The following is a 27,999-nucleotide window of genomic DNA, read 5'->3' as shown; positions in this document are numbered from 1 at the left end:
ACAGGGTCAGCACAGGAGAGCTCCAGGGAAGAGCACAAGCAGGGATGGCACCACCTGAGGAGGGTGGTCAGGGGCTCAGATGCATCTTTGGAAGCAGAGACTCCTCCTATGGTGGGTCCCAGCCCAAAAGGACAAGGGGAGTGTGAGGTGGCTGGGCAGCAACTGGGCTCACCCTACAGCAGGACCCATGATTGTCTCTCGATGCTGCCCCATCCCTGTGGCCACAGCTGGGGAACTGAGACTCCATTCCTCCCTCCTGGGTGATGGCACCGTCAGGATGGAGCACAGTGGGACCCTGAATCACCCTTGGATGCCCCCAGGCTGGGGGGCAGCTCCTGGGCTGCCATCTCCCCCTGACCCTGGCACTGCCATCGTGTCTCTGCCATCACAGCACTCCAGGCCCAGCACACACAACCCCAGCACCGAGGCACAGCTCCCTCACTGCACCCCCTCCACGGCTGCACTGCCACTCTCACGGTGCCCACAGCATTCCCACAACTTCCCATTAAACCCTCTATAGCCTGACCAGCTGCAGAGCACCCCCTCTCCTGCTCACACCGCCAGTGTGCATCCCTCTCCCTGCTCCCTGCTCTGCCCGTGCCTTGCAGACAAACAAATCAACCCTGCCGAGTCCTCAGAGCCGCTCCCTGCCCAGCACCTTCCCCCGGATCACGGCTGCAGGGGAAGCGCTGCCAACCCTCCCACACCGCAGCATCCCCTCCCGGCCGGCTCAAACATCTTTGGAAGCACCACCCGGAGCTGGGAGGCCGCTGGACAGCCGGGCAGCTCCCCCTGGAGCCGCTGGGGAGGGTCCCTGCCCACGGACCCCGCTGCTATTGCACTTCTCTTTCGCTCAAGCGTCACCAGGTTGGCGCAGGGGAAGGGAACCAAGGGCCGGGGGAGGCAGCGGGGCCCCACCGAGGGCTATGTACATGGGCAGGGGGTGGAGAACGTTCCAGCTTCCTTGATCCTGTTTGTTTTCCAGTGTGAAACAAGGTCCGTGATTTGTTTAAAGTGGTTAACTGGTATTTTCTGTCTTTTTTTTTTTTTCTGTCTTTTTTTTTTTCTTTTTGTAAAAAGAGGGTGAGAGGAGGGTGGGGCGAGAGGAGGTGGGATGGGGAGGAGGGGACATAAAACTGGGAGAGACCCCCACCCTGTTACCCTGGGCTGTAAACGAATCCTCGGAGACGAGTCTCTGAGCTGCTCATTTCTCGGGCATCTTGCTGGCTCCTCCCTTCCGCTGGCTCGGGGGCTTCAGGCCGAGCTCGTCCCCCTCGGGGCTGCCCCGGGAGCCTTCCCAGTGCTCGAGGCTTTTCTTGTGATTAGTCTTTGCTGCCACGCTCTCTCTGCCCTTCGGGGACATTTCCGAAGGCCTCTCCTTGGGTTTTCTCCCCCTTTTCTTCCCGTTTGTGCTTTTCTTTTTCTCCTCTTTGCTGGAAGAAAGCTGTTCCCTGTTTTTCTTTTTCCGGCTGGCCTCTGAGGAGGTTCGGAACCAGTTCTGTGTCCGTGGAGTGACACGGGGGTTAGTGACAGTCCTGGGGGCAGACACTGGAGCACCAGCACACACACCCCGAGCCTGGCCCACCCCTCACCCCACTGGCATCACCTCTCTGAGGTCAAACTGCTCAGGCTGAGCTGCTGCAATGAGCCTGGGGGTGTCAGGGACACCAAGGGGGACAGGGAAGAATCCCCCAGGCTAACAGGGAGCTGTTAGTCAGCTCTGCTCTTAACAGACATGGATGGATGGATGGATGGATGGATGGATGGATGGATGGATGGATGGATGGATGGGGACAGCCCAAGGATGTGTGTATTGGAGCAGGGACCAGCCCAGCTCCAGCTGTTTCCTTACCTCCGAGTGAGCCTTGATGATGTGGTACTTGACTCCGCTCTCGGAGCTGAACTCCTTCTGGCACAGGAGGCAGCGGTACTTGCCCACTGAGTGCTCCCCCTGCAAGACACAGCAGCTCCTGCAGAGCCCAAAGCGCCCCAAGGGGTGGCCCTCCCCTGGCCCTGGCCCTCCCATGACCTCAAAGTGACACAAAATAAACAGACACAGGTGGTTCAGACACTCATGACCGAACCACCAGATCTCTGCCAGCCTCGGTGCTGGGCCAGGAGCTCACAGCCACATCCTCTTTCTGAGTTTCAGTGCATGACACTCATGCTGCTGCCTGTGTGTCCCCAACATCAGGTGATGGGGCCACTGCCCCCTGTCCTCGCTATCAGCAGATCTGTGATCCTCTGGGACTGAGCCACCATCAGATTTATGTCCAACACTCACCTCATTTTCCTGTTACATTGTCAAAGAGCCAGGGTGAGTGCTGGATTCCTGTCACCAGCGCCCTGGTGGGATGACAGATCTCCTGGCCCTGCTGTAGGTCATGGCACGTGGGAGATAATGGGCTCTCTATTGATGAGGGGGTTATGGATGGGCCCCCCCTGGGCCATATATTTCCTCCCTGGGAATTTCTCCACAGCTGTAAATCTTGAGTCAGACAGGTCTCTCATTTCAGGAGAGAACAGGCCTGGCTTCAGGAATCCTCGTGCAAAATCATGCTGGTGCATCAATCCCCACTGAGGATGGGGTGCTGCCTGGGAGCAGCCTCTGCTCTTGCTAAGGCTCTGTGTATTGCAACCAGTTCTGTAGCATTTTAGAGTGGGAATCACAGACCAGTTCTGGAGGGGCTGTGATTGATTTATTTATGCCAAATTTGTTGGCACATGCATTCAAAGTAAATCCTCTCACCTAAGGGGAAGAATCCTGCTGATGGCAGTGTGGGGGTCACAGAGCAACTCCCCATTGCTGACTCCCAACACCTGGCCCCAGCTGGGCCAGATCCAGAGGGTGCAGCTCTGTGCTTCATGGAAATGTTCATGCAAATCCTGGCTGCTTCCTGTGCATGGAACTAACCAGAAACCAGCTCCATTTTCTTTCAGAGAAGGAGCTGTCCTCGTCTTCTGTGTTTGCTCTTTTATCCTGCATAAATCCAGCTTCTCCTGCCGGATCTCTGCAGCCCATTTTCTAAATGATCTCATTAAGGGCTGCTGTTCCAGCTAGCACTGGAGGAGTGCAGGAGTTGGTGTTTTTAATAACCACAGGGTATGTATTGGAGCTGCCTCCTGGAAGCTCCATTCAATGGAAGCTGCAGCTGGAAATGTTTCAGGGTATAAAGCTTTAGCAACTCTTACTTGGTTCCAATTTGAGGGACCTACACAGAGCTCCTGATCCCTCCCCTGGGGCAGCTGCAGGGCACTGGAGCTCAGGGCTGCTCCATCCATCCAGTGGGAGGGCACTGCTCTCTGCATGGACCAGGTTCCAGACCCAGCTTATCCCAGGAGGCACCACACCAGCATCCCTCCAGCTGGGCTTCCAGAGGGGCTGTAGGGCTGCCCAAATTGACGGAAGAAGACTCCTGATTCCCACCTGCCTCAGCAAACATTCAGTTTGCAGCACTGAGCCCCTTGGCTCTGAGCTGCTGTGGCTGTGTGTGCTTGTTGTGTGACATGCTGGCCATGCTCAGCCAAGGGCATGTGAATGATCTGGGGGCTGCAGGGACCAGCTGGGCAGGGGCTGCTGTGGGACAGGAGGACATGAGGCAGGACTGCTGTGGGTCCAAGTGTGTCTGGAGCTCCCTGTGTGTCTTTGTGTGACAGAAGTCTGGGCTTGGGTGAGAAGCCTGTGTTGTGGGACCTATTCTCCGTAACTGAATAGCAGCTACATCCCCTCCATCCCATCTACTCAGCTTGAGCCTCTCTGCCTCCATCTGCCTGGTGTCAACTCACTTGAAGCAGCACTGCCAGCCAGACCTCCAGTACCACCATCCTTTAACCTGTGCCATTGTCCCTTGCCTTGTTCCTTCCAAACCAGCTGGGGCGGGGGAGAGAAAACCCAACACCAAAGCCACCTCTGAGAAAAGGGTGTAAAAGGCAGGACCTACCTTGTTGCAATTGGCCAGGTGAGCTTTCAGCCCCGAGACACTGGAGTAAATGGCTTCACAGCACTGCAGGAAAAAACAAAGCAGGGTTAGACACGATCCCCCTCATCCCCTGCCTTCCTCTGAGCTGTGGCCAGGAGCCTGCTGAGCCAGCACGGCCACGGGCCCCGGCTGAGCAGTGTGAGGTTAATGCTCTGCGAGGCGCCCGGGGCTCTGGTCACACGTTTCCCATTAACGCTAATGGGAGTCATATGGCCACATCCCTCTGCAACGGGCTGAGAAACGTCTCCCCTCAATGTCTCCGTGGAAAACCTACATTTGTGAGCTGTCGGGAGGTCCTGCTGGGCTACAGGAGCTCTTGGAGCCACAGCAGAGGCTTAATAGAGAGGAGAAATCACCCAGGCAGCAGCATGACCAGTTTCTGAGCAACGTCTTTTCCAAGTGCCTGTGTATGACATTAATTAGGCAGCCCGGCTCCCCTGGCCTTGTGGGAACTGCTTCCTTCAGAACTCCCATTAGCAAGGCTTTGTTTGGGATGATAAATCCAGGCTCAGCACCAGGGTGGGGTTCACCTCTCTGTCAGCTCGGGCCAAGGCTGTGTTTCTCAGGGAGATGAGGCACACGCACCATGCCCTGAGGTCCGTGCTTGTCTCAGGGCTTTAAAAAGCTCGGCTTAAATCTATCTTCGTTTAACTCTGAGAAAAGCAGGTTTTCTGCATCAAAAGGCTGTGCAGGATGTGCAGCCTTCACCCTGTCAGGATCTTGGGAGCTTCCCAAAGGCCGCTCCAGAGCTCAAACTGGGCAATGCTGCACCATCAGCCCAAGGGTGGCCCTGTCCCCAAGCCCGGTGGCATGAGCACACAGGGAGGATCACAAAGGTGGGACATGCTTTAACCAGACACAGCAGCAAGCTCAGGGAAAGGAGGTGAAATGAGTGTCTGAGCATCACTGTGATCAGAGACCCAATAAGAACCATTTTTGGTGGATTTCTGCCCCAAAATTTCCCCCTTCCTCCTGCAGATGGAGACCAGCCACCCCACAGAAGAACAGACAATCCTTACGTTGTTAGGACAGTTGATGCGGCCCTTCTCCTTCACTTCATTCTTCCAGTTTTCCAGCAGCCTGGGATTGAGCTTTGGGAGCCCTGGCCGGGTGTAATTGAGCTGTGAACAATAGCAGTTGATTAGCAGAGCTGCACACCCCAGCCCAGTCCATGGTCCTGCCTCTTCACATGGGTCTTGCCCTGCTCTGAAGGGAATAGGAGCTGAAAACTACTTGGGAGGCTTCCTGAGATGCCATTCTCCCCCTGGGCACGCAGAGCAGGGAGGTGGCTCTGCCCAGTGCCCTGCCACCAGCGAGGAGTCCCTGGCAAACAGGAGAGGAGGCTCCTGCTCCCGGGTGCATGCCCACAGGGCCAGGACTGGACCCAGCCTTTTGGTGCATGGTGTCAGCACAGCCCTTCTGCCGTGTTTTATAAACAGGGAATAAACAACGCTGCACACTGGGCAGAGGGGCCTCCATGGCTGCCTTCCATGGATGAATGGGCACAACCCGTTAAACAATGAAAGGCTCTTGTGTCTCTGCCTCTCCTTCTGGCAGGGCTGCTCCTTCCAAGTGCTTTTAATTAGCGCTTTATTAGCGACTTTGAGGGTTAGCATAGCAGGCTGGCCTTCCCAACTCCAGTTCTGCCTGTTCAGCACAAGCCAAGGCAGCTGTGGCAGCTCCAGGCACCTCCGGGCCTCCCAGCCACTGTGCCTGGCCCTACCTGCAGGGCTGCTCCCAGCCTGACCCCGAGCCCTGTGCCAAGGTCTGCAGGGGACACCGGCTGCACAGCCACCCCAGCACAACTGCCAGCCCAGCCTGGTGAGCTCTGCTAGAGCTCACAGTGGGTGCTGTTTCAGTTCTGAGCCCCAAACCTTCTGAGTGGGAGCAATGCATGGTGCAGGTGTGGGTACCTGCCACTCTCCATGGGCACCTCTGAACACGGGACCCAACTGCATCCCTGCATCCATGCTGGATGAGAGGATGCACGGCCACAAGGTGATTGCAGAGGTGCAAACCCAGGCCAAACATTCCCTGAAGTCCTGGAGCTGGTGATTTGGAGGCAAAAGGAGGCTGGCTGGATTTCTTTTCCAGCTGTGACTTTTCCTGAACATGCTGATAAAGCTGCATTTGGCCAGCTCACCCCAGCTGTTCCCAAACCTCCCTGCAAAGGGAAGCTGGGGATGTTGCAGGCTCAGATGCCAGCCCCTCCTTTCCACTCAAACTGAAGTGATCCATGTGCCCCTGCAGCCCTCCCCATGGCACGTGGCAGGGCACGGCTGGGTCAGGGAGCACTGGGCTCCATGTGAGGGGCAGGGGCACAGGGCCTTGTGAAACAGCTCTGTGAACACTGCTAAGGACGGATGTGGATTTGGAAAACTCCCCCGAGCCCCAGTGCTGCAATTCTGTCGTGCTTTGCGGCTGGGGGAGATGCCAGCAGAGCTCTTTGAAGCTCTGGGATGGTGCATCTACCAAGAGCTTGGTCCCCAGCCCAGGGAAGGCAATGCCACCTCCAGGGTAGAACACAGGAGTCCCTTTTTGCCGTTGATACTGAGAGCCAGGATGCCAAGCAGCCTCCATAATTAAAACCCAATCAATCCCATGAATGAGCAAACATTAACGGTAACCGCACACAGCCCCAGCAACAACCTCTCCCTCTGCCTGTCCCCGGGGAGGAGGCGAGGGGGGATGTTCAGAGATGTGGACTCTGCTGCTCTGCTTTCCCACTCCAGAGAAAAATCCCTCCCTGCTCTCCTCCAGCAGTCCTGCACAATAACATGCAAATCCCATGTCTTCCCAGGGCGCTGCGGTTCTGGGAATGTCAAAGTCATCTTTATGTCTCTATTAAGAGGAAGCCCCAGGCATGGAATATTTTATATTTTTTTTTCTTTTCCATTTATTTTCCTCAAACAGCCTGTAAGTGAAAATTTTCATGGCCAAATCATTAAACGACTACAACTGGTTTTGGCTACAGCCCATCTCTTGTGAACAGTCGAAGGATGCTGGGCTGGGAAGGTTTGTTTCCTCTGACTGACAGTTTTATTTAATTAACTTTCATATTTCAATCCTCTCTGCTCCCTAGACAGCTCTCCCCTTCCCCAAAATATATCACAGTAAATGAGAACCATCCAGGACATCTCAGCTGATGAGCGCCCCTGAAGCCTCACCAGGTCCCCAGCACAAGGTAGAGCTCTCCCTTCATCCTGTGGAAGTTGTGGGTGATGCTGTGAAGGCAAAATGCACCCAGGGGTGCTGGGCAGCAGCCAGGTCCCACTGGAGGGTCTGCAGAGCAAGGGAGGAAGGATGGACTCGGCTCCACAGCTGGAGCTGGGATCCGGTTTGGCCCCCAGTGCCACGAGTCTGCAGGGCTCAGCCTGGCTCCTGCCTGCATTGCAGGGCCATTGTTTTGGGGGACAAACCCAAGCCAGCCTCTTCTGCTCTGGAATTTATCCTGGTTCCAGTATAAAACCTCAAGCCTGGAGATGACTTTTCCCCTTTAGCTTTATGACTGGCCTACGGCTGCCCCTTGCTCCAGATCCCTGGCATCCCACGACACCAAACTCCACAGGGACGTGCAGACTCAATGGCTGCCCCTACTGACAGTGAGACCCCAAGCTGTGGGGAGGCAAATGGAATGTCCATGTATCCCAGAGAGGAGCTCTGCATCCCTCCCTGTGTGGCACAGCTCCTGCCTGGGCTGCAGGAGCCCAGCACAACCTCCAGCACCTTGAAGCAAGGAACCCCACCTCAAGCTCCACCAAGAAAGTGTCACACTGAAACAGTGGAATATCCACAGCATTTTCTCCCCTTCTGCCTTTTAGATGCCTCTTCTCTCTGCTCAAGGAGGTTGTTTCTCATGCCCCACTGCATCCCAGAGCACACTGCCATGAGCTGGGAACCTGCAGCCTCCAGGCTGCTCATGGCAGGCCACAGCCCCAGCAAAGGCCAGAGGAGGGTCGGCATCATCTTCATGGAGCTTCTGCAGAGGGGATTTTTCCCAGAAAAGCAGCAGGGGTGTGCCCTTCCCCATCTGACATCCCCAGCAAGCGGCTGTTGTGAAACACCCCATCTGTTTCAGCTTATCTGGAGGCAAATAAAGATCGGAGCGAGAAAATAAGACTCCAGTGTATATTTAGAAATGCTGGATTTGGTTAGCAGAGACCGAAGGCAGCGCAGGGCCTGGGATGGAGCAGCAATCGTTTATTCTGCTGCCATTGCTTTGGTGTGAAGGAATCCATCCTCCCGGGGAAAGGCGAACGCATCCCACCACAGGCCACCAATGGCATCCAGACCCAGCGTCCCTCTGTCCCTGTCCCCGGCTGGGACCGGCTGCCACGTGGCCCCAGAGCAGGGGCTGCAGTGGGGCTGAGAACCCCTGTGTCCCATCAGCTTGTGCCTTCCCCTGGGAAAAGGTTTTGCTGCCTGGAAAAGGGATGGAGAGCGGTGGCTTTCTTCATCAGCTTCCTTGAAATCAGCACTGACTGCTGGCACCATGGTGGGGAACTGGAGAGTTCAGGGATGGAGCTTGTCCTGTGTTGCAGGGAGTTTGGGTGTATCCGTCCACCTCTGGCTACAGACCTGAGCTGGGAAGCATCTGTCCCTCTGGAATCCTGGAAATCCCTAGGACTTGCTGAAAAGTGAAGGAGCAGCTGCAATCTGCTGACATCCCTGACATCCCACTTCTCTCTGTGTCCAGTACAGGCTCTGCAGGCCCAGCAGTGCACTCCCAATGGCTGGGCATGACTCAGGGGGAAGAAGAGGTGGTGGTGGTGGTGTGGTAGCTTTTCTGGGAATTCCATCAGTTCCCACCAGTGCCCTGGTCAAGGTGAACTGGTGTTTATCATCCTCCTGCTGCTCCAGTGGCTCTGGGCTGTCAGCTCCCTCAGGGAGGGCCACCACACACATGTGATGGGGTGGTGGCACGGGGACATGGGGACGCTGCTGGCTGCTCTGAGCCTCCCATGTGGCACAAAGCTGTCCCACAGGCAGTTCTGTTTTGGGGCCATAATGAGGTCAAACTGGGCACTTGCTGGGAGGTTTCTTTCTACCCCCTGAACTGAACCAACTTGTAAATGCAAAGCAATCCTGAGCAATGCAAACTGTGGCTGAGCAGAGCAGCTCAGAGCGTGCTGAAGTCAGCAAGCTCCCACCAGCCTGCCTGGGCAGAACCTGCCTCCCACCTCCTCCCAGCATCGCTCATCGAGAAAAAATGTCATAGACTGAACAGATTATAAAGTGTTGTCAAGGGAACGTGACAGTCACTGCAAGACGCACCCAGAGGCACACGCACGGCTCTGTACGGATTCACCCACTACACTGACTTCCTCCAAAATCCATGTGGGATTTCATGCAGGGCCTGAGGTCTCTTGATCCTCCAACTCAAGAGCCTTGTTTTGCCATCTGGGAGCTGATCCAATTCCCCCCTTTCCCATCTTTAATGCAAAACTGCTTCTGCCAACCTCACAGCAATTCTTTGCTTTTTAGCACTGAGATGGGGCTCAGTTAAACTTAAACAATCAGGCTCTGAACACAAGAAATGTCTCATTAAAAAAGCCCACCAGCACTTCATGGAGCAGTTACACCAGTGCTGGGACCTTTACGATCCCTTTGTCAGCCTGAGCATGTGCCCCTGCTCCAGGCCTGGGGTCCTGGCTGCTCCCTCAATTCAAAAAGAAAATACCCAAAGCCATGAGTAAAGGGAACAATTCCAAGTGGAAAGAGAAGAATGCAAGAGCTGAGACAGGAGAGGGGAAAAGAGAGCAGCACACCTCTTCTCTGACAGTATCTGACATGAAACAGCTACTTTGGGCTTGGTTTTTTAAAAGTTATTAATGCATTGCAGCTGAAGTCATCTGGAAACGAACAATGGCAACACCAAGCACCGGGGAAATAAAATGTTTGCAAGCAGTTCTGGCCCTGAAATGCCCAGCTCTGCCCCAAGGTGGATAGCCAGTGCCTCACTGGGGTGCCAATGGGGGTAAAGAAGCTGCTGGTTTGTTTCTGTGCTGGTTTTCCAGCTGTCCACCACATGCAGACCAGAGGTGAGCCAGGCTTAGCTTCTCTGGGTCTCTGCAGGACCATGGTGGCACTTCTGCTGAGCACACACAGGTGCCAGGACAGCATGGGACAGGCTGTGGGAGCAGGAAGGCATTTTGGTGCAAGCTCTGCTCTCCTGCCACCCCTTTTCCTGGTGACCACCATCACTTCTCCAAGCTGGCTCTGAGACTTGGGGTCTCATGGCTTGGGGTAGGTTCTCTGGGCTGGGCCTGTTCACACTGTCCTGCTGCCCCCTGATCCTCGCTTTCATCTTTGCAATGTGCCCAATATCTTGCCAGAGTGAATTTCAGAGCACTGGACAAGAGATGCCCAACTCTTCAGAGCAGGGAACAGGCCTGGCACCTACCTGCAGAGTCACCTGCTCAGGAAACAGGCTGCACCTCATGCAGAGACTCTGCATTGAGTCCTGGCAAACAAAAAGAACTATTCCCTCTCTTTTTTTCCCTTTACACTGAAATGGTTTATGATTTAGTGCTGCTTCATTTCTTTTACAGTTCAGAAGGAGCATACCTGAGGGAATTTCAGCTTTAGTACACCCCCAGGAATAATCAAGCCCTCCCACAGGCAGAAGGGAGGTTTGGTTTAATGTGTACTCACTCCAATGCCTACAAAAAGCTCAAGCCTTTGGGGCCCTGTGCAAACCCCACAGCACTGCTGCTGGAGCTTGGGGGGCTCAGTCCTGTCTCCACTCACTGCCTTTGCTCCCAGCAGCACTGCTCTGGGATGCTGCAGGCCTTTTACCTCCAGGAAAGCATCTCCCAGAAGTTAAGGACGAGATGTGGAAGGGAGGGAATTCTGCCTGGGGCATCTTTGCTCTGTGACAGCACAAGGGAGATGGTTTCAGAGCTGATCTGCTCTCTTCACGTGCTCCTCTTGGCTGCCAGCCTCTACTTCCCTGCTCAGCACGGACCAGAAATGACCTCCCACCCCAACACTCTCGGGGCCAGACCTTGATCTCTTCCCAGTGCACCTCTCCCTCCAAAGGGCACAGCTGCCTGTGCTGGGAGCCTCCAGACCACAGCGGCTCAGCCTGCGCTGGGTGGGCTCTTCAGCAATAAATCTGCCATCACAGCTAATTAATTTAAGGCACAGCAAGTGAGACATGTGAGCCCTCAACCAGCTGGGGCCAGGCTGGAATCCTGGAATCTCCGTGTGCAGCTGGAGCCAGGCTAGAATCCTGGGATCTCTGTGTACAGCTAGTGCAAAACCAAAAGCAGAACTAAAAGAACCAAAAGCAGAACTAAAAGCTGCTCACCCGCTTTGTTTCAGGCACCAGGTCATCCTTCATCCTCCTTTTGGTCCAGTCCCTGGCCAGCTCATCCTCTGCTATCTCCTGGAGGTGGAAGACGGCGACTTGGGCCGACGTCCGGCGGATGCGGCCACTCGGGGTCCTCTCAAAATCCTCTACAGGAGCAGGCTCTGGCTTCACCTCTGGCTCCTCTGGAGGCTGCAAGAGAGACAGAGTCAGGGAGGGCATGACAAGAGAACAAGTGAGCTCTCCGGCCCTGGGATGGGGATGCTGGGATTTGGGCTGTGTGTTTCCAGGCTTGCTTTGTGCCTCTGCCCTGGAGCATGGGAGCAAGGGGAGCACCCGCCTCCCTGAGCCCAGCAGCAGCCATAGGCTGTGTCCCTCCGTGCTCCCACGGGTATAAATGTCTCCAGTTATTAGATTTAGGGAGTGATTAGCGTTGGATGCACTGTCAGTAGGGATCAACAGAACAGAAAGGGATGCTCCCCAGGGATAGAGCCTGCCACCCCAGCACTGGCAAGCAGCCGGCACTTGTGAGGGAGCGGCCTGAGGTCTGGATTTTTATTCCTGCACGGCATAGATGTAGGGTGGGCTGCAGCAAAGCCCTGTGGGCACTGGGGAAAGGCGATGCTGCTGACCACTCCCATAAAACAGCATTTTTGGAGGGGTGGATGAGGCTGCACCCTGTTCCCCCCAGCACTGCATGGTACAACACACATCATGGTGATTTGAGGGAGAAAACAACACCGGCCCGACGGCTGCACCTGCCTTGCCCGGCCCGGCCCTGCCCGGCTCGGTCCTGCCCACGGGCTCCGCAGCTCTGCAGTCCCCCCCGGGGGGGGATGGCCCCGCTCCTCGGGCCGCGGGGGCCTCCGGGGGGCTCACCGAGGCCGTGTGCTCTGACCGCACGTGATAGTCGTGGCCAGCCTTGGATTTGTACTTCTTGCCGCAGTGTGGGCAGCTGAACACGGGCTTGTCGGCCTCGGCAAGCTGCTTGCCACACCGCTTCTGGTGGTACTGGTAGCCCATCAGGCTGGAGAAGTTGGCCACGCAGCCCTATGGAGATGGGGAGAAGAGGAAGGTTAAGCAGGGTTGGGGTTTCACGAGGCCAAAAGGTTGGGGTGCTGTTTCTCCAGGGAGAAACATTCCCGAGGAGCCCACTTTGAAGAGCAGCATTCCCGAGGAGCCCACTCTGAAGAGCAGCTCTGCCAACCCATCCCGTCCAAGTGCTGGGGAATTTGACAGTTCCCAAAGAGCCAGGCACAAGCACAACAGACAATGCCCTGGAGGGACGGGAGGAGCTGTCCCCGCCCCGGCACTCCCTGCCCAAACACACGGACAGAGCTCTCTGGACAGACACACAGCAGGCAGCGGGAGGGGAAGGCACTGGGGAGGCGCTGCCTGCACGGACAGCAAAGCACACCCGCGGGACAAACCTCTGCCACACGCCTCCCTTACCTGTTCGTGACTTGTCTGCAACCCGCTGGCTCTGCTTTTGGTGTGGTTTGGTTTTATGCTGTGCCCAGGACAGGCTGTGCTCCTTCCTGAGCTCAGGAGGCAGAACCTGCCCTCCAGCGCTCCTCAGTCTGCCCTGTGCTCACCCTCCTGCAGGGCTGTCCCATTGCTGGAGTGCACAGAGCCACTAGGACAGGGATTGGGATGGCTGAGCTAAGGTGGAAACGTTGAGCACATGCCAAGGGATGTCTGCAGAGTACACGTCCCCTTCTGCATGGGACTCTCTCCTTCCACTTTTTCACAGAACGAGAAACAAGAATTGTTCTCGTACCTCATTGGGGCATTTCAGTTTTCCCATCTGCTTTAGCACTTTCCTCAGCCTTTCCCGCTCTTCCTGTTCACCAAGTCCAGCGGTTTCCACAGGAACAGGCTGGAAACAAGGAAGTAACAGAAGCGACAGAGTCAACCATTTACTCATGTCCTCTGTGCCAGGAGTGGATGGTAAAGCCCTGCCTTGCAGGGAGCTGCCCTGGGCTGGAGGGAACCTCTCATTAGGAGAGCTGGATCTCCCACTGCTTCGTTGGTATGTGCTGGATCTGCTCAGGCCTTTCTTGTGATTACACCCAAAGGTCAGCTGAGAAACCCAGGAGCAGTTCCTGCACAGAGGATTCATCAGCAAGATTGAAGAGCAGGAGATTAAGGCACAGGTAAAAGACAAGTCACAACTGGTAAGCATGGGACATGTAGAAATGTAATTATGCCTTGCCCTGGTATCTCAGAGATGTACAAAATTTATTCATGATAAATTTTGTGGCTGCTTCTCCCATGCACACTGAAGAGCTAAAGATCAGATTTTGAGATTTGCGCAAGGCAGAACCCATCAGTCCCAGATTTGCAGGCACAGTTTTGGAGGCAGAGCTTTGCCACTCAAAATCCACCTCACCATACTCACCAGATCTTCCCCATGCTGGGATCTGAAACCCTGTTTTATTTTTTCAGTCCTCTGCTCTACTTATCAGGATCAACAGGAGCCTAACTCACTACCAGAGGAGGAAGGGGGAAGGCCACCATCCAGGCTGAGCAGTGTGTGAAATGCTCCAAAGGTGGATCCTTCCTTTACAAAGATCATGGAGAGTGGCATTTTGATGGATGGCTTCCTCACCTGCACGGAGAAAGGAGGCACAAGACGAGCACAGCCCAGCTCCCTTACCTTGCTGACGTGTTCAGCCATGGTGTGGTAATTCAGCCCAGCTTTGGACTTGAACTGCTTTTTGCAGTGCTGACACTTCAAGGCATCCTGCAGCTGAAGGAATTAAAGGCAAGTCACCAGACAGGCCACATCCTCCCAAAGGCTGCTGCTGCTGGTCAATAACCCCATGGGTGGCTGTTGCTGGAGCTGTACCCCAGTGGTGGGACCCAGCAGGCAACACAGCACCCCTGTTTTCCATCCCAGGCCCTGTCTGCAGCTCAGAGCTTTCTCTCTGTTGTCCTGGATACTGTTATCAAACCCACATGCCCCAGTTTTTGGAAAACATTCCATTTTGGATTTAGATTTAAAGCCTCACTGGCTGAAAACATCTGGATCTGGCGTCTTACTCTTCCTGTTAAAGGGTTAGAGAGAGAAGAAGCTTTGATCTACCAATGCCAGTGGACTGTGCTCTGCAGTCCTGTTAAGTAAGACAGATCCTGGCATACAGTGCAATTTCTGGGTGCCTGGGCTGTGTGAAATTAAGGACACAATCACAGGAGGATATTTTCTCCTCTCATTGCCCTGCTGTTTGACCCAACTCGACCTCCTGAGTGTGTGGGGAGATGCATTAACTGCACACCCCGAGGTACAAGGGGCACTTGCACAGTGGGTGAACAGATCTTGGCTTTTACTGAGGCAGGGACCAGAATTTACTGGTTCAGGAGATTCATGCTCTGGGCACCAGGAGACAGAGTATCTCAACAGGGAGCCAGTGCCTGGCCAGCCGTGGTCATTCCTGCTTCTCCTGTCAGATGATTGAAGGGACAGTGGTGAAGGTGAAGCAAGACTGAACTAAAAGCTGAAGAGGCAATGAAGATGGATCTGCAAATCTCTCCTCATTATGGAACTCTGGGAAAATGAAGAATAGACTCACTGCAGTCAATTGGGAGTGACTCATGGTACCTGCACTCCCATCAGTTAATCTTGTCCCAGACCCAAGCACTTCATCCCAACAAGGTGGATGCTAACAGCTCTTTGACCCATTATATGCCACTAGCAGCTAACCTGGGATTTACTCCTCTGGTCACCACTTAAAAACATACCATGTCCACATTCTAACAAGCCCTCCCACCTGGGATACCAGGAGTATATAACTGCCCTTGCCTCCTTCAGGCCCAAGCACGTTGCAACCCTCTCCATCCCTTATTTCTTTTCCAAAACCAAAGGAGACAAGTCCCTAAGCAGACTGCTTAGTGCAGACTGCTCCTTTTTCTTAATAAGAGTTTTGGGAGCCTGCACATCCTTTTCCCATTGTCCAGCTAAGGAATATATCAGTCATTAAAAAGAGGGGGTGCCTCAACCCCAGGCTGGCTCTGACAGGCATCCCACGTGGCTGTAGCAGCAGGGTCTCACTAAGGTTGTGCCACAGGTTCATCTCAGAGATGGAATGCTGAGAGCTGGACTTCTGGTCACACACCTGGAGCTTGGGGACTGTCCTGTCTGGTTTCCATGAAGCATCCCAGCTCCCAGAGCAGCACAGCCAGCTCTGGCAAGGACTCTCCCTCTCAGGAAGTGTGACAGAACACCCACTCCAAGGGCTGGAGCCCGAAATCTTCAGCTGAATATAGGGCTGGCATATTTCCAGCAGGGAAGACACCGCTGACTGCTCCAGCAGAGCCCTGCTCAGCAGGTCATCTGGCTGTGCAGCCTGCACACAGCCAGCCTGGCCTGGGAGATGCTCCAAAGTGGAGGAAATATGACCAGTGATGGCCAGGATCCCCACTCCACTGAGGCCAGGAGGATACTGGAGGCGGCAGGATTCTGTAGGACTGCTGTAGGGTTTGGGAGGGAGAGCAGCCTCCCACTGCTGTATCAACAGCAAGGCAATGGCTGGGGAAGCATTCACAGCAAATGAATGTGGAATCAAAGCCCAGCCACATATTTTCAAAGCAGGAGGCATCGATCCCACGTTGGCTTTCTGTGGCGACGGCTCCGCCAGGTGACGGATGAAGATGCAATCCTGTGCTCTGATGGATGGTGGAGTGGCACAGAGACAATTTTTCACTGCACCATTACTGAACTCCTGCCTCCTGACAGCCTGCCTGAGCACATCCAGGCTCAGAGTCTCCCTGAGACACGCTCTCATGCAACCAGTTTATCTGGTCTGATACAAGGCACTGCACACAATGAAACCCCACAGCCAGGGCTCCAGAGGAGGCCAGATTAGAGACAGCCCCAACAATCTCTCCAGCCTTAAAACTATTTGTTTAGCTACTAGAAATAACTGACTCTGTTGAGACACTGGGGCAAAGGGATTCAGAATTGCTGAGAATTAGTGTCCAAATCCCTCTGGGTCAATGCAAGCCAGCCAGCAAGGTGAAGATGACCAAGTGTTCTATCAAACACAGCTGAGAAAGGTTTTAGGAGCATCACTGCACATTTATGAGAAGCACATATACACATCAATTCTCCCCAAAATCCATGTGTTTGACTGAATAAAGCAAGGCCTTACTTTCTGGCAGACATCCATGTGTTTTTTGAGTCCCACAATAGTTTTCCTGGTTATAACACTGCAGGTTGGACAGCAAACTTCCCCCTTCTCGCTGATCTCGCGCTGCCACTGGTCCTCGGGGTTTGCTGATGAGGGAGAGAAAGAGGTGTTACATCCAACCTGCCTCAGCTGCTTGATTTGATAAGTTGAAAAGCAGTGAAGTGGGAAAGTTCCTGATATTAAAAAAAGAGATAGGCTCTCCCAGGCAAAGCCAAAACTGGACATGAACCATACAGCTCTCCCTCTCCCACTCTCCTGCAGCTGCCCAAGTAAACTGGGTCACTGGGTCAATTTTACGTGGAGTTACCAGACCTGGTGATCTGGGGAAAGACCTAGGTCCTTCCAACCACTCTGCTATCTTGCACACTGGGAGTTATAAAAAGATGATGATGCCCCCAGCCACCTGATCCTGCTCTGCTTGGAATAACTTCCCCCTGCCAAGTGAAACAATTAGCGGGAGTGAAACAAAGGTGAGCGTCTCAGCTCCATCCGGACGTGTGCCTGGAAAGCTTCCCTGGCAATCCTCTTCTGACAGACACGGAGGAAGCTGGGGACTGCTGGCTTCCAGGCATCTGTTTATTTGAATGGCTGTGACTGGTCCTAAAAAAACCCAAAATAAGAGATATGTGGGGCCAAAAGCAGCTCCCAGGGCCAGAGTTCACACTGTGTTCTCAGCAGAGCAGCGCTGGCCTTCCAGCAAGGGAAGCCTGGGCTGAATAAAATCCGCCAAGTCTGTTTATTTGGATGCTCTTGCATGGCTGTGAGATCAGAGAGTCGTTTATTTGAATTTGAAAGCAGTGCAAGGCACTGCAGCTGTGTTTATCTTGCACATCCTGCGTTCCTCCTGCTGTCAGAGCTCTCAGGGAAAGCAAGCAACCTGTGCTGGGTGTAGGCTGCACCTCGAGGCCCAGGGAAGGAATAATTATGCTCACAGTCATGCACTGGTGTCATTCATGGGAATGATGTTAGAAAAATGCCATCATCACATGGGTCACATGCTGACTTACAGTGAAGCCAGGTGGAACTTGGCTCTCAACTCCCAGCACTTTCATCACATTGACCTGGCAGTGAACTGAAGGTAAGGTGCTCCTCAGGATGTCAGTTGTGGCGGCACCAATATTTTAACAGCAGTGGCTGTTTCCTCATCTTTGTTACAGCTCAAAAGGGCAGGAGCTGTGTGCTCCTACCTCTGACTTTGTGCTGGTTCTCCTGACAAACCTGCTAGAAAACTCACCCAGCAAACAACCCGCTGGGCCAAGAGGGTGTGGAGACCACAAGCTGCAGATGAAGGTGGGGATGGAGGCATGAAGCTAGGCTTGGGGCAGTGCACAGAAAAGGAGCTAAACTGCACACAGAGCTGCTGCCTGTGCTTTGCCCCCACCACCCTCACCTGCTGGTGGATGCACAGGTGTTTCCTTCTTCACACCAACTCCTGGAGGTTTCTTTTTCAGCTCCTCCATGTTGGCATTTCCCTCCAGCTTCTTGGCTCGATGAGCTTTTGCTTTGTCCTCTGCTTTGACAAGACCTGTAAAGAAAGAGGATTTTTATTCACTACTTGCTTTAATGCCTTCAGAGCAATTCACATTTAACAGGTAAAAAAATCTCTCCCTCTAAGCCAGGGACACTGAGCTGGCTGCATGTCTGCCAAGGCTGTACATGTAGGCTCAGGTCCATAATTATGACAAGCAATATTCTAACAGCTTGTGGTGTTTTACAAACAGCATCATTTTTCCCAGCACATGTTTATGAACTATGGAAACTCCGTGGCAAAGTGAGGGAGGATCCCTCCAGCCAGGCAGACAGGCTGGGGTGAAGGGAATAGGGTGTTTTGCAAGAAACTGAAGGAGGGAATTGAAACAGCAAGTTCAATGTGCAAAAGGGATGTTCCTGCTGATGTTCCTGCACTGGAAAGGCTGTTTAACTCCTCTGAATCCCCAAATCCATGTGCAGCTTGGCCCCGTGCCTGAGCTTCCACACAAGGTGCTGGAGGCAATGAGGTGACTACCAGGGTCAGATCCACATCCCCCTAAACCTGGGGTCTGTGACTCTTGCAAACCCAGGGTCTGAATGGAGACAGCACCCCATGACGTGCTGGGGCACCCTTGTCTTTGGGCAGTGACTGCCACATGGAGCTTGGGGAGCACAGGCAGACCCCTGCCCCATCTTCACCTCCCATCTGAGGCATCATGGGGACACCTTGTTCTCCAGGAACCCACAGCAGATGGTTCAGTCTCCAGCAGCGCCTCTGTGGGGAGGGTAAGGGAAACAAGCCCAGACTTCCCAGGAGCCAGAGGAAAGGAAATCACAGAGACCACATCCAGCCTGCTTGTCAGTGTTCAATTCCTTCAAAGCCATTAGTGCCTCTCCCCCGAGTGCCTCATACTGGAAGGTGCTGCCTCCTGCAGTGCCTGGAAATCTGCTTCCTATTTCTCTGGCTGAACATATCTCATAGTCAGCCTGAATCCAGTTGCTCTCATTCCAGGGATGCTCCAGGATTTCCCCCTCCTCCCCGAGCCCATTTGGGTGTATTTATGGAGCATGACCAAAGTCCCACTTGCTCTTGCTTTGTCAGGCTGCAGCAGCCAATTCCTGGGCCTCCTCTCAGCAAACATCCCGGCAACATGTCTCCTCTGCCTTGGATTCATTCTCCTGAACGTGGGCGACCAGCCCAGGAGATGGAGGCTGAGGGATGGGTGCGTCACGAGCCGCTCTACGCAGCAGAGTTCCTTCCGACGCCGCTGGAAGCGCTGCGGCACGCAGCATGGTGGGATGCTGGTGAGATGATTTCTCATATCTCACTGGTGTCAGCAGCTCGTTACTCTTGTGTTACACATGAACATACCCAGATCCTTTCCTCTGTCCCCTCATTTCCCAGTGCCAAGCTCTAGAGCAGAGCAGACAGGGTTAATCAGTCCCAGCTATGCTGCTGCTTTTCACTCCCTTTGTCGCAGACATCTTTTCATTAAAATCCTTTCATTAGGATTTTTCCTGCTGAAGCTGAGAAGTTTCAGCAACAAAGTGTAAACAAGGGTTATCTGCTGTGGTGGAATGCAACAGGTAGATCCGTGATTAGTCTCTTGTAGATGTTTAGATTTTACTAACCACTCACGGCGGAGCTGCTCTCGCTCTCTGCCGAGAGACAGATCTTTGTTATTCATTCTTTCTTTTCTATTCTTAGCTTAGCTAGTCTTCAAAGAACTTTTCCTTCTATTTCTTTTTAGCATAGTCATAATGTAATATATATATCACAAAGTAATAAATCAAGCCTTCTGATCATAGAATCAACATTCTCGTCTCTCTCTCATCCTGAAAACCCTTGTGACCACCATCACACCCTTCATGGCTTTCTCATGGTAAAAGGTGCCAGCTCCTCCAGTATGAGATCCTCAGGCTTTGGCTCCATCACAAGTAGCCCCTCCCTTGGAGAAGGGACTTCCCTGCAATGCCTCAGGGAGAAGGTACAACCTACAGCTGCCCAGAGCTGTCCTGCATTACCTTTCAGTCCAAATGTCCCCGAGATGGATGGCTGCTCCCCTGTAAACTTCTTAGGAGTTTTCTGTTTCCTTCCTGACTCAAAAGAGAGAAACAGAGAGAGAGATTTGGTCAAATAACTGTACTGCCATGGGGATTCACCAGTCCTGGGGCATGGGGTGGGCACACACTCCATGTTAGGAGTGGGTCAAAGGCTGTCAGATGAAGCATCCACCCACTAAACACCAACAGACTGCTGCTTCCCACTCCACAAAACCAGGATAAATCTGTTATTCAGGATTCGATGAGTGAAAGTGGTGGCTCTGTCTAGTGCAAAAGCTAAGCAGCTCCCACATGTGGCTATGTGGCTGTGGTGGTTTGCTTTGGTGTTGCAAGCAGTGGAAACCATAGTGGGGACAACCACTGCCCTAGAGCAGCTCAGCAGTGGCCATGGAGAGATGGAGACTCCTCACCCTGTCCCAATCCTTCAGGAAGATGGGTTTGCCAGAACCATCCTGGTTTAACCTCAAACACTCAGAGAGGACAGACAGGCTGACACAGCAGCTTGCTGCGCTACCAGGAATTCAACCCATTTCCAATCCTATCATAGGATCGTTAAGGTTGGAAAGATCTCTAAGATCATTGAATCCAACCATCACACAGGTCCTTTAGAAATATTTCCACCACAGCTACAATGGGGTTTTAACTCCCAGTGAAGCTGCAAGAAACTGGAGAGCAGGGCAAGTTATCAAGGTCTGGAAACAAGGCTTGGCCACCCCTTGGAATCAGAGACACTCTCAGCAGTGTTGGCTGCAGCAGATCCCCTTCCCATGGGACACCTTCTGAACCAGCGTAGCCCTGGGCTCTAATCTTACTGTGCTTCATCCTCTCGGGGTCTTCCTCCTGCAGGGAGGCCTGGCTGCCCCGCTGCTGCCCGACATCCTTGCCACTGGAGGATTTGGCCGTGGGGGTGGCAGCTGCCATGGCCTCAGCTGCTGCAATCTGGAACTCCTTGCTCTCCCGGCTCTCCGCCAGGCACTCGCCGTTCTCCGCGTGCTCCTGGGCCACGGCTTTTTCCGTCTTTGCCTGTTTGGGATGGATGGTGGGGCAAGCTGAACTCTCAGCAGGTCTAGGGCAAAGCACAGAGGGCTTGTTTAAAGAGGGCTTGTTAGACAAGTGTCCTGACACCTCTCCCCCCTCGCCAGCCCAGGTTGTAGGAATGGAGGCAGGCATGTTCCCCTTCTCCCAACCATCCCTGTGCCACTGCCATGCAGCCCAGCCACAGCCTGGTACCTTTTCTTTCCACTGCTCTTCCCAATGGCCTTGGGCACTTTGTTTTCTGCTTTGCTGGTTGGCACTGGCCGGTCCAAGTGATTCCAGAGCCGATGCTTTTCCAGCTGGGTTTTGGAGGTGAAGGCAGCTTCGCAGTATGAGCATGAGTATGTCAGCTTCTCTGAGATTGCACCCTGAGAGGAGCAGGGAGAGGCAGGTGAGCACAGATGTTAGATCACTAAAGAGAGGCTTTTTCTGACACAGGCATGAACATAAATATTGTGTAATACCCTTCTGCCCTTCCAAACGATTACCCAGAGTCCATGATCCCCCTGGGCCAGACCTCACATTGAGCTGCAGAGATCTCAGTCCCTCCCACACACTCACCTCACAAACTGCTCCTGGCCCACCTCTGCCCTCCCCATTTCCTCATTTTAACCTCATGTTTTTCCTGGTGTTTAAGGCCTGAGAGCAGCTTCACCCTGCAGATGGTAATGGAAGAGCCAGCCACTGGAAAGGACAGACAGTTCTGCAGTCTCCTTACCCCCTGGCAGCGCTGATAGTGGTACTTCAAGCCATAAATGCTGGGGAACTCCAGCCAGCAGCCTGAATTGGGACATTTCACCCTGGAGTGGGCTTTGAATTCGTCCTTCCACTGGTTCATCAGGGGAAGCTGGGGACAGGAGAAACAAGAGCTAGCTGAGTGAAGAGCACCCTGTGCCTGGGTGTGTGCTGATGCATCCCAAGGGAGCTGGGAGAGCACATGGGACCTCTGATCATTCCCATCCATCCTTTCCACCTTCCACCACCGGTCATAAAGGGGACCCCAGGGCTGTGTTTCAGTGTATCAGTGCTCACTCCAGTGAGAGCTGCTGGGACAGATGCTGCAGGCTCCACAGGCTAATGATTCCTGCTGAGGCTTTACCTTGCCGTGCTTCCCAGAGCACACACACACTCCCTACCAGGCTGGGGAATAAATCAGGCCTGAAGTCGCCTGGCTGATTTAATCACCCCACATTTCATCTAGCCCGTAAATCACCCTATGCCCCTGCTCTCATGACAAACTGCTCCATGTGTTGTCCATGCTACCAGGCAGGAATTAAACTGCACAACTCTGCAGGGAATAAATCACCCCCTTGCCATTGCTGCTGGCTCATTAGCAAAGCCTGACATGGCTGTGACAGGATCCAGTCATCTGGACATGGCCCTGGGAAAGTGAGGCTGGAAAGGGGTACCAGGGTTTTGGAAAGTAATGGATGCCTGCATGTAGAGGTTGAGGGACCAAGATCTTGCTCAGTCCAAGACAAGGCTGCTCGGAAGATTAAATCACAGGGAAGCAAGGTTTAACAGACCTAGAAATAGGACTGGCAGGAGGGTACAGTGCAGGGCATGTCAGACAGAGTGAGGCAGGGAGGGCTCAGGGACTGGAGTGTGTGAGGTCTTACAGGGATGTCTTTCAGCGCCTGGTTCTCAGCCTTGGGTCTTCCTTTCTTCCTGCCTTCAGTTTTGTCACTGGTTGCATTTCCTGCAAACAGACACAGCACAATCACCAGCTGTGCCAGAGGAACCGCTGTCCCAGTAATTCTGCTGCCCAGCTCCAGCCTCCTGCTTCCTGCTGCCTGCCTTGTGCCCTCAGCTCTAGGCTGGCCATTCTCTGTCCTAGCAAGGCTGGAGATGCCCCTCTGGAAGGCAATGCCAGCTCCCCTGCAAATGAGGTGCTGACAAGATGTGACACAGGGAAAAACAGTCTCCTGAACACAGGCGTGTTCGTATTGCGGACAGCTGGAGTTCATTCCCTTTAGCAATAACTTATCCTCCTCTGTTTGCAATTATGACTTTAATCCCCTCAAGGTAACAGTGGCATCTGGGAAACATTTAGGGCACACGCATTTCCCCACAAAGCCACTGATTTTGGAAGCCCCATCTGAGCTGCATCGCTGGGGTCCAACCCTCCCCAGGGGTGCAGGTACCAAGGTAAAGGCAGTGGGACCCACTCTCATAGAGGGGATCTGCCCAGCATAAAGAGACAGGAGGAAAAATCTCCTTGGGCCTGGAGATTCCTGGATAGAGAAATCAGCCATCCATCAGCGTGACAGCCCTTAGTGTGAGGGTCCCCTGGGGCTTGTACGCCAGCAAGCCTCCATCCCGGGGGCCGCGACACGGGAGGCAGCAGATGGCCTGAACTCATTTAAGCCTTTCCATCCTTTGATGTAGCACTTAGCTACCAACACGATAAATGGGCGGCGAGACACCCATCTCGTTAAGCCAGACACACGCCTCTCCGAAGGGAGAGACCATCTCCATCCCTCCCCTCCTGCTCCCAGCAACCAGCTCTCAGAGCTGGGGCTTTTTGGCCAGCACAGCCCTCACTGGTGAGCCAAAGTGAGGAGCAGACACATCGAGACCCAGGCCACTTGTTTTGGCAGCCACTCCTCAGCTCCTGCCTCTGGGCTCATCCTCTCTGCCCCATCCACCTCCACTGAAAGGACAAATCAGCTCCTTACCCAGCTTGGGCAGCTCTGCCGGTGGGTTTATCCTCGTCTCTGTCCTGCTTTCTTTGCTGGCAGTGGGTTTGTTAGAGCCTGCAGTTTTCCTTCCACCTTTACAGGTATAGGAATCCGCCATCTCTGAAAGAAGCAGGGGAGGCGTTAAAATTCACTCCTCGGAGCTGGGAACAACACATGGTGAAAGCAAGGAGAGCTGCTGGGGAGGGAGGGAGGGAAATGAGAAAACCATCACGCAGCTTCAAGATTCCCACAAAGAGAAGAAACGGGACGTGCTTCCGAGTATTTGTTCTACAGTTGAGGAACGCCACAGACATGGCTGGAAAGCTGCTTTCATTACAGCCTGGCTTCCCCTTCACACACAATGGCAAAGACTTTATTAAAAATTATGGGCTGACTTTGCCCAGAGAAGGAGTGAATAAATGGCTTTTCCTCTTCGTTTATTTCTCCGCTTTCATTTAAGACACCAAAAGCAAAAAAAAAAAAAAAAATTAGTGAGTTTTAATGAACAGATGTAATGATAAATTTCCAATTTTCCTTATTAATGGCAAACTGTTATAAACTGAGAATTGTTAATGTTATCTGAATTTTTCGTATTAATAATTCAATTTGGCTTCTCTATAAATAATGAACGTCAGGAATTATCGCACAAGGCCCACTCTCACTCCTGATGGAGTCCATTCAGCAGTGCCAAGAGGAAGCCCACGGCATGACTGGCTCTGCCTCCGGCTTCAAGTTCCTTCTTCCCCTCCTGACAGCACAAGCAAAGGCACATCTGAGGATGGGGGCTGCTCTGGGAGATGGATATGGAGATCCATATATGAATTTGGGGAAAAGAAGTCCTCCATGCTCCACAATGAGAACATGAGGCCCTTGGGAAGAGATTCCTTGGACCACCATGGCCTTGAGATCTTGGCTGGGACGGGATGCTGATGTTCATCCATGCGTTTTTTAAAACACGGATTTGACTCATCACCTGCAATTCCTCCCACATGTTTAGCATCATTCAACTCAAAGGAGCTGATTCCAAAAAGCATCTACACTCATCCTGTCTGTCCTCATGCCCAGAGGATGAAGGAGCATCCCCTGTGTGGCCAGATTGCCAGCCATGCCACCAACATATGGGACAGGAGGGTCCAGCAGTTCTTTCTGAGGTGTCCCCAGGGACTTTCCATGTAGGATCAGGGACTTTCCATGTGGGATGCAGCCCACATGCTCCAAGAGCTGGCAAAAGCTTCCAGCATGTGCTTGGCTGGTGACACATATGTGGTTGTTTGCATGGGCACAAAGGTTAATCGGATCAAGTGAGAAATTCCAGCTTGGCAACTGGTTCTGTGGCATTTGGTGCTGAACATGGGGATCGCTGATTCAACTAATTTGGGCTCTTTTGGTGGGAGAGCTGGGTAGGAGTTTGTAGCCTGCCTGACAGCAGCTCCTTTCTGGAGCAGGCACAGAGAGGGGTCCCTGTGGTTCCTTCCCAAATTGCTGCTCCACTCCCACCAGTGTGGGCACTGCTGCTGTCCCCAGTCCTCCAGGGACAAAAGTGCCAGTCCCCTTCCTTCCCATGCTGGGTCCTGGCACCTCTGAGCAACCCTCACCCAAGCTGCTCAAAAGAAAAAGAGGAAAAAAAGACTCACGAAAAACCAGTGAAGTGAAAGCTGAAGACAAGATTTCTGTGCTTACAATGGGGTGAAAACCGAGGGGAAATCCACACAACTGACACCTCTTTCCAGCCAGGGCTAGTGCCAAAATGCCATGAGGGACGGAGCACAGAACCTCCCTGCCTACCTCGCTGGCCAGCTCGAGGTGACACGCAAAGAGTGACAGCCAGGACAGACCCTGTTGACATCTCTGGTGCTCTCCTCCTGCACCTCATGACACGGCACACCAGTGAGCATCCTCCCAACTCTTCCTTCCCAAAACATCCAAAGTGCCCAGCTCAGCCCTGCTCCAGCAGCTGGACACCTCTCATCCCCCTGAACACATCTGTCCCCTCAAAGGAATCCTCTCAGCCCAGCTTAAGAGGTTCTGAATCTTCTGTTTTTCCACACCAAATACTCCTTTGCATTTTTCCCATTATTTTTTAACCAAATGAAAAAATAAAAATCTCATAAACCTGTCACCAAGAGCCAAAATCTGCTCCCCAGCCACTGAAACAACCCCAGGGATCACAGAGGAATTGTCCAGGAGCCACAGAGCAAAAATCAGCCCATTGTGGGGGTTTCTGGTAATGTTCAAACTTCTCACTCATTTTTGAGTAACACACACTGAAAATACGCAGTGTGTGCTCTTCCACACTTTCCTTAAGGTTTTGTTGAAAACTCTTTTGCAACTGGTAATGGGAAGAGAAGGCATCCACAGGTTCTGGTCATGAGCCAGGGGTGGGATGTGGTGTGGGAAGGCTGGGCCGGGGAACATCTTATGAGGTCTCCAGCTCTTTCCAGGTAACTTTTTAGAACTTTGTGGCAACATTTTTGAAACATCTCACTCCAGCTCCAGGGAATAAAGCTCCTGTGAATGCAGGCGCTGAAACGTGATCAGTGAAGGCCAAGCTGGTATTGCTGGGAGCAAGGGTAAGGAGGCAACCCATGGCTGCGGCAAGGGGAAAGTGACATTTGGGAATGAAAGTCAGTGGCTGTTCCCAAGCCACTGGCAGCACTGTGCAGCAGGAAATTTGGCATAGAATGGGAAAGGGGAAATAATTCTATGCAGAAATGCATGCTCATTAATTTGGATAAGGCCTGAAGGAGCATGTATGCAGCCAGGGATGGCTGCAACGTCCTTACCAGCAGAAAGTCACCTGCTGGCCATGACCACAAGTTTTCCTGCCGGGATTCCCACCTCAGTCCCATCCCTATGGATGGACTTTGCTGCGTGACAACTGCCTGGTCACCTGTCAATCTTCTCCACCTATCATCAATAATTTACCAACAGAGGCACCGAACAGCAAAAGCCAAGGGAGCTGCATGTCCCAGGACAAGCCGTATGCCAGCACAGATGATGGATGCCAAAGGGCACTGCCATCCCTGTCGCTGTCAGAGAAGCTGTGCTCCCTCCCATGAACTCCTGGCAGAACCGGAGATGCTGGGAAAAACTTGCAGGGAATAAAGACAAGGCAGCGGAGGGAGAGGCTTCCTTTTGAAGAATCGCCCTCGCTGGAGGTTTCCCCGGGAGGGAAGCACGTGGCAGGTGAAGCCCTGCGAGCCGCTGCATCCCTAGGTACGGCAGGCAGCCGGGCAGCCCCGGAGGGACACGGCGCATCCCGCCGCTGTCACCCAAACCGAGTGACACCCACCGAGGGAGAGCCTCACCCGAGGCACGCACACCCCGCTCCTGCCGCACATGGCTCTGGCCAGGCGCAGACGAGGCTTTTGAGGGTGTAAAGTTTCTGTTCGAGGCGCGTTATCCCGTCCCTCCCCTCTCCGTCCCCGGGCACTGACATGAAGAAGGGAGAAGCGTCCGCACATGCCTGGCAGACAATGAGCCCGCACCGAGCCGCGGGCACTGGGGTGCCCCCTGTCCCGGGGGTCAGCGGGTGCGGGGAGCTCTGCCCGCTGCCGCTGTCACCTCCTGGGCGCGGGGAGCTCTGCCCTGCCCGCTGCCGCTGTCACCTCCCGGCAGGGGAACCTCTGTCCTGTCACCTCCCGGCCCGGCCGAGCCGCCCGCGTCCCCTCGCTGCCCCTCCCCGCTGTCACCCCGCGGGCAGCGCCGCCCGGGCCTGTCACCCCGCGGGCCCGCGCCCCATCCCCGGGAGGCGGCCGGGGCTTCCCCGCGGGCCGGGCCCGGCAGCGAGGGGACGGAGGGCCCGGCCCGGCCCGGCCGCGCTCCGGGAGGGGAAGAGCGAGCGGCAAAATGGCGACGCGGCGGCGGGCGGAGCGGAGCGGAGCGGGGCGCGGGGGTCCCCCGCCGCGGGGCCGGGCGGGCCGGGGGCCGCTCGGTGCTTACCTCGGCGGGCCGGGCCGCGGTGCGGGGCGCGCAGGGCCGGCACCCCCCGGCCGGCCAGGCGGTGCCGCCCGCCGCCCCCGGGCCGCCGTGCGGGGCTCCCGGCGCGCCCACACCCGCGGCGGCGCCGCGCTCCGCTGCCGCGCTCCCGCCCGCCCCTCGCCGCCGCCGCCGCCGCCGCCGCCGCCGCGGCTCATGCGCGCTCCCCGCCCCGCCCGGCCCGGCCCGGCCCGCCCCGCGCCCCTCACCGCCGCCACCGGGCCGCTCCGGCCTCGCCTGGTTCCGGGACCGGCACCGGGATCGGCACCGGGAGGACGGGCGGGGGCGCC

At 54.4% G+C, this 27,999-nt stretch overlaps 1 protein-coding gene across 3 annotated transcripts; it reads right to left on the bottom strand.

Annotated features, from left to right (window-relative positions):
- Positions 1 to 45: 45 nt before the first annotated feature.
- ZNF512B (zinc finger protein 512B) lies at positions 46 to 27,999 on the bottom strand. Of its 3 annotated transcripts, none has more exons than XM_054274525.1 (17): positions 27,919 to 27,999; positions 23,729 to 23,851; positions 22,670 to 22,749; positions 21,769 to 21,897; positions 21,246 to 21,418; positions 20,828 to 21,081; positions 19,977 to 20,048; positions 17,872 to 18,006; positions 16,443 to 16,567; positions 13,952 to 14,044; positions 13,073 to 13,171; positions 12,055 to 12,342; positions 11,293 to 11,484; positions 5,000 to 5,101; positions 3,942 to 4,004; positions 1,853 to 1,951; positions 46 to 1,498 (listed from the first exon to the last, which is right to left on the bottom strand). In XM_054274525.1, the coding sequence occupies exons 2-17, from the start codon at positions 23,847 to 23,849 to the stop codon at positions 1,205 to 1,207; spliced, it is 2,319 nt and encodes a 772-aa protein (XP_054130500.1). In that variant the 5' UTR covers positions 23,850 to 23,851; positions 27,919 to 27,999; the 3' UTR covers positions 46 to 1,204. The 3 variants fall into 3 exon arrangements, with proteins under 3 accessions (XP_054130500.1, XP_054130499.1, XP_054130501.1); XM_054274524.1 differs by lacking the exon at positions 27,919 to 27,999 and adding an exon at positions 27,674 to 27,732; XM_054274526.1 differs by lacking the exons at positions 13,073 to 13,171; positions 27,919 to 27,999 and adding an exon at positions 27,674 to 27,732.

The sequence above is a fragment of the Melozone crissalis genome, unplaced genomic scaffold (assembly GCF_028551555.1).
Source record: "Melozone crissalis strain CALT ecotype California unplaced genomic scaffold, PUWL_Pcris_2 ptg000017l_1, whole genome shotgun sequence".
Classification (NCBI taxonomy): domain Eukaryota; kingdom Metazoa; phylum Chordata; class Aves; order Passeriformes; family Passerellidae; genus Melozone; species Melozone crissalis.
Note: the sequence above shows the minus strand (reverse complement) of the source record. Positions and strands in the feature narration are given on the sequence as shown.

What these genes read in the sequence shown, in the direction of transcription:
- ZNF512B (XM_054274525.1), bottom strand. Translation starts at nt 23,849, where the DNA reads ATGGCGGATTCCTATACCTGTAAAGGTGGAAGGAAAACTGCAGGCTCT. An exon ending in AGGCGCTGAAAGACATCCCT is followed by an intron (nt 21,898 to 22,669) that starts GTAAGACCTCAC and finishes TCCTGTCCCCAG; the next exon opens with CTTCCCCTGATGAACCAGTG. An exon ending in ACTATCAGCGCTGCCAGGGG is followed by an intron (nt 21,419 to 21,768) that starts GTAAGGAGACTG and finishes TGCTCCTCTCAG; the next exon opens with GGTGCAATCTCAGAGAAGCT.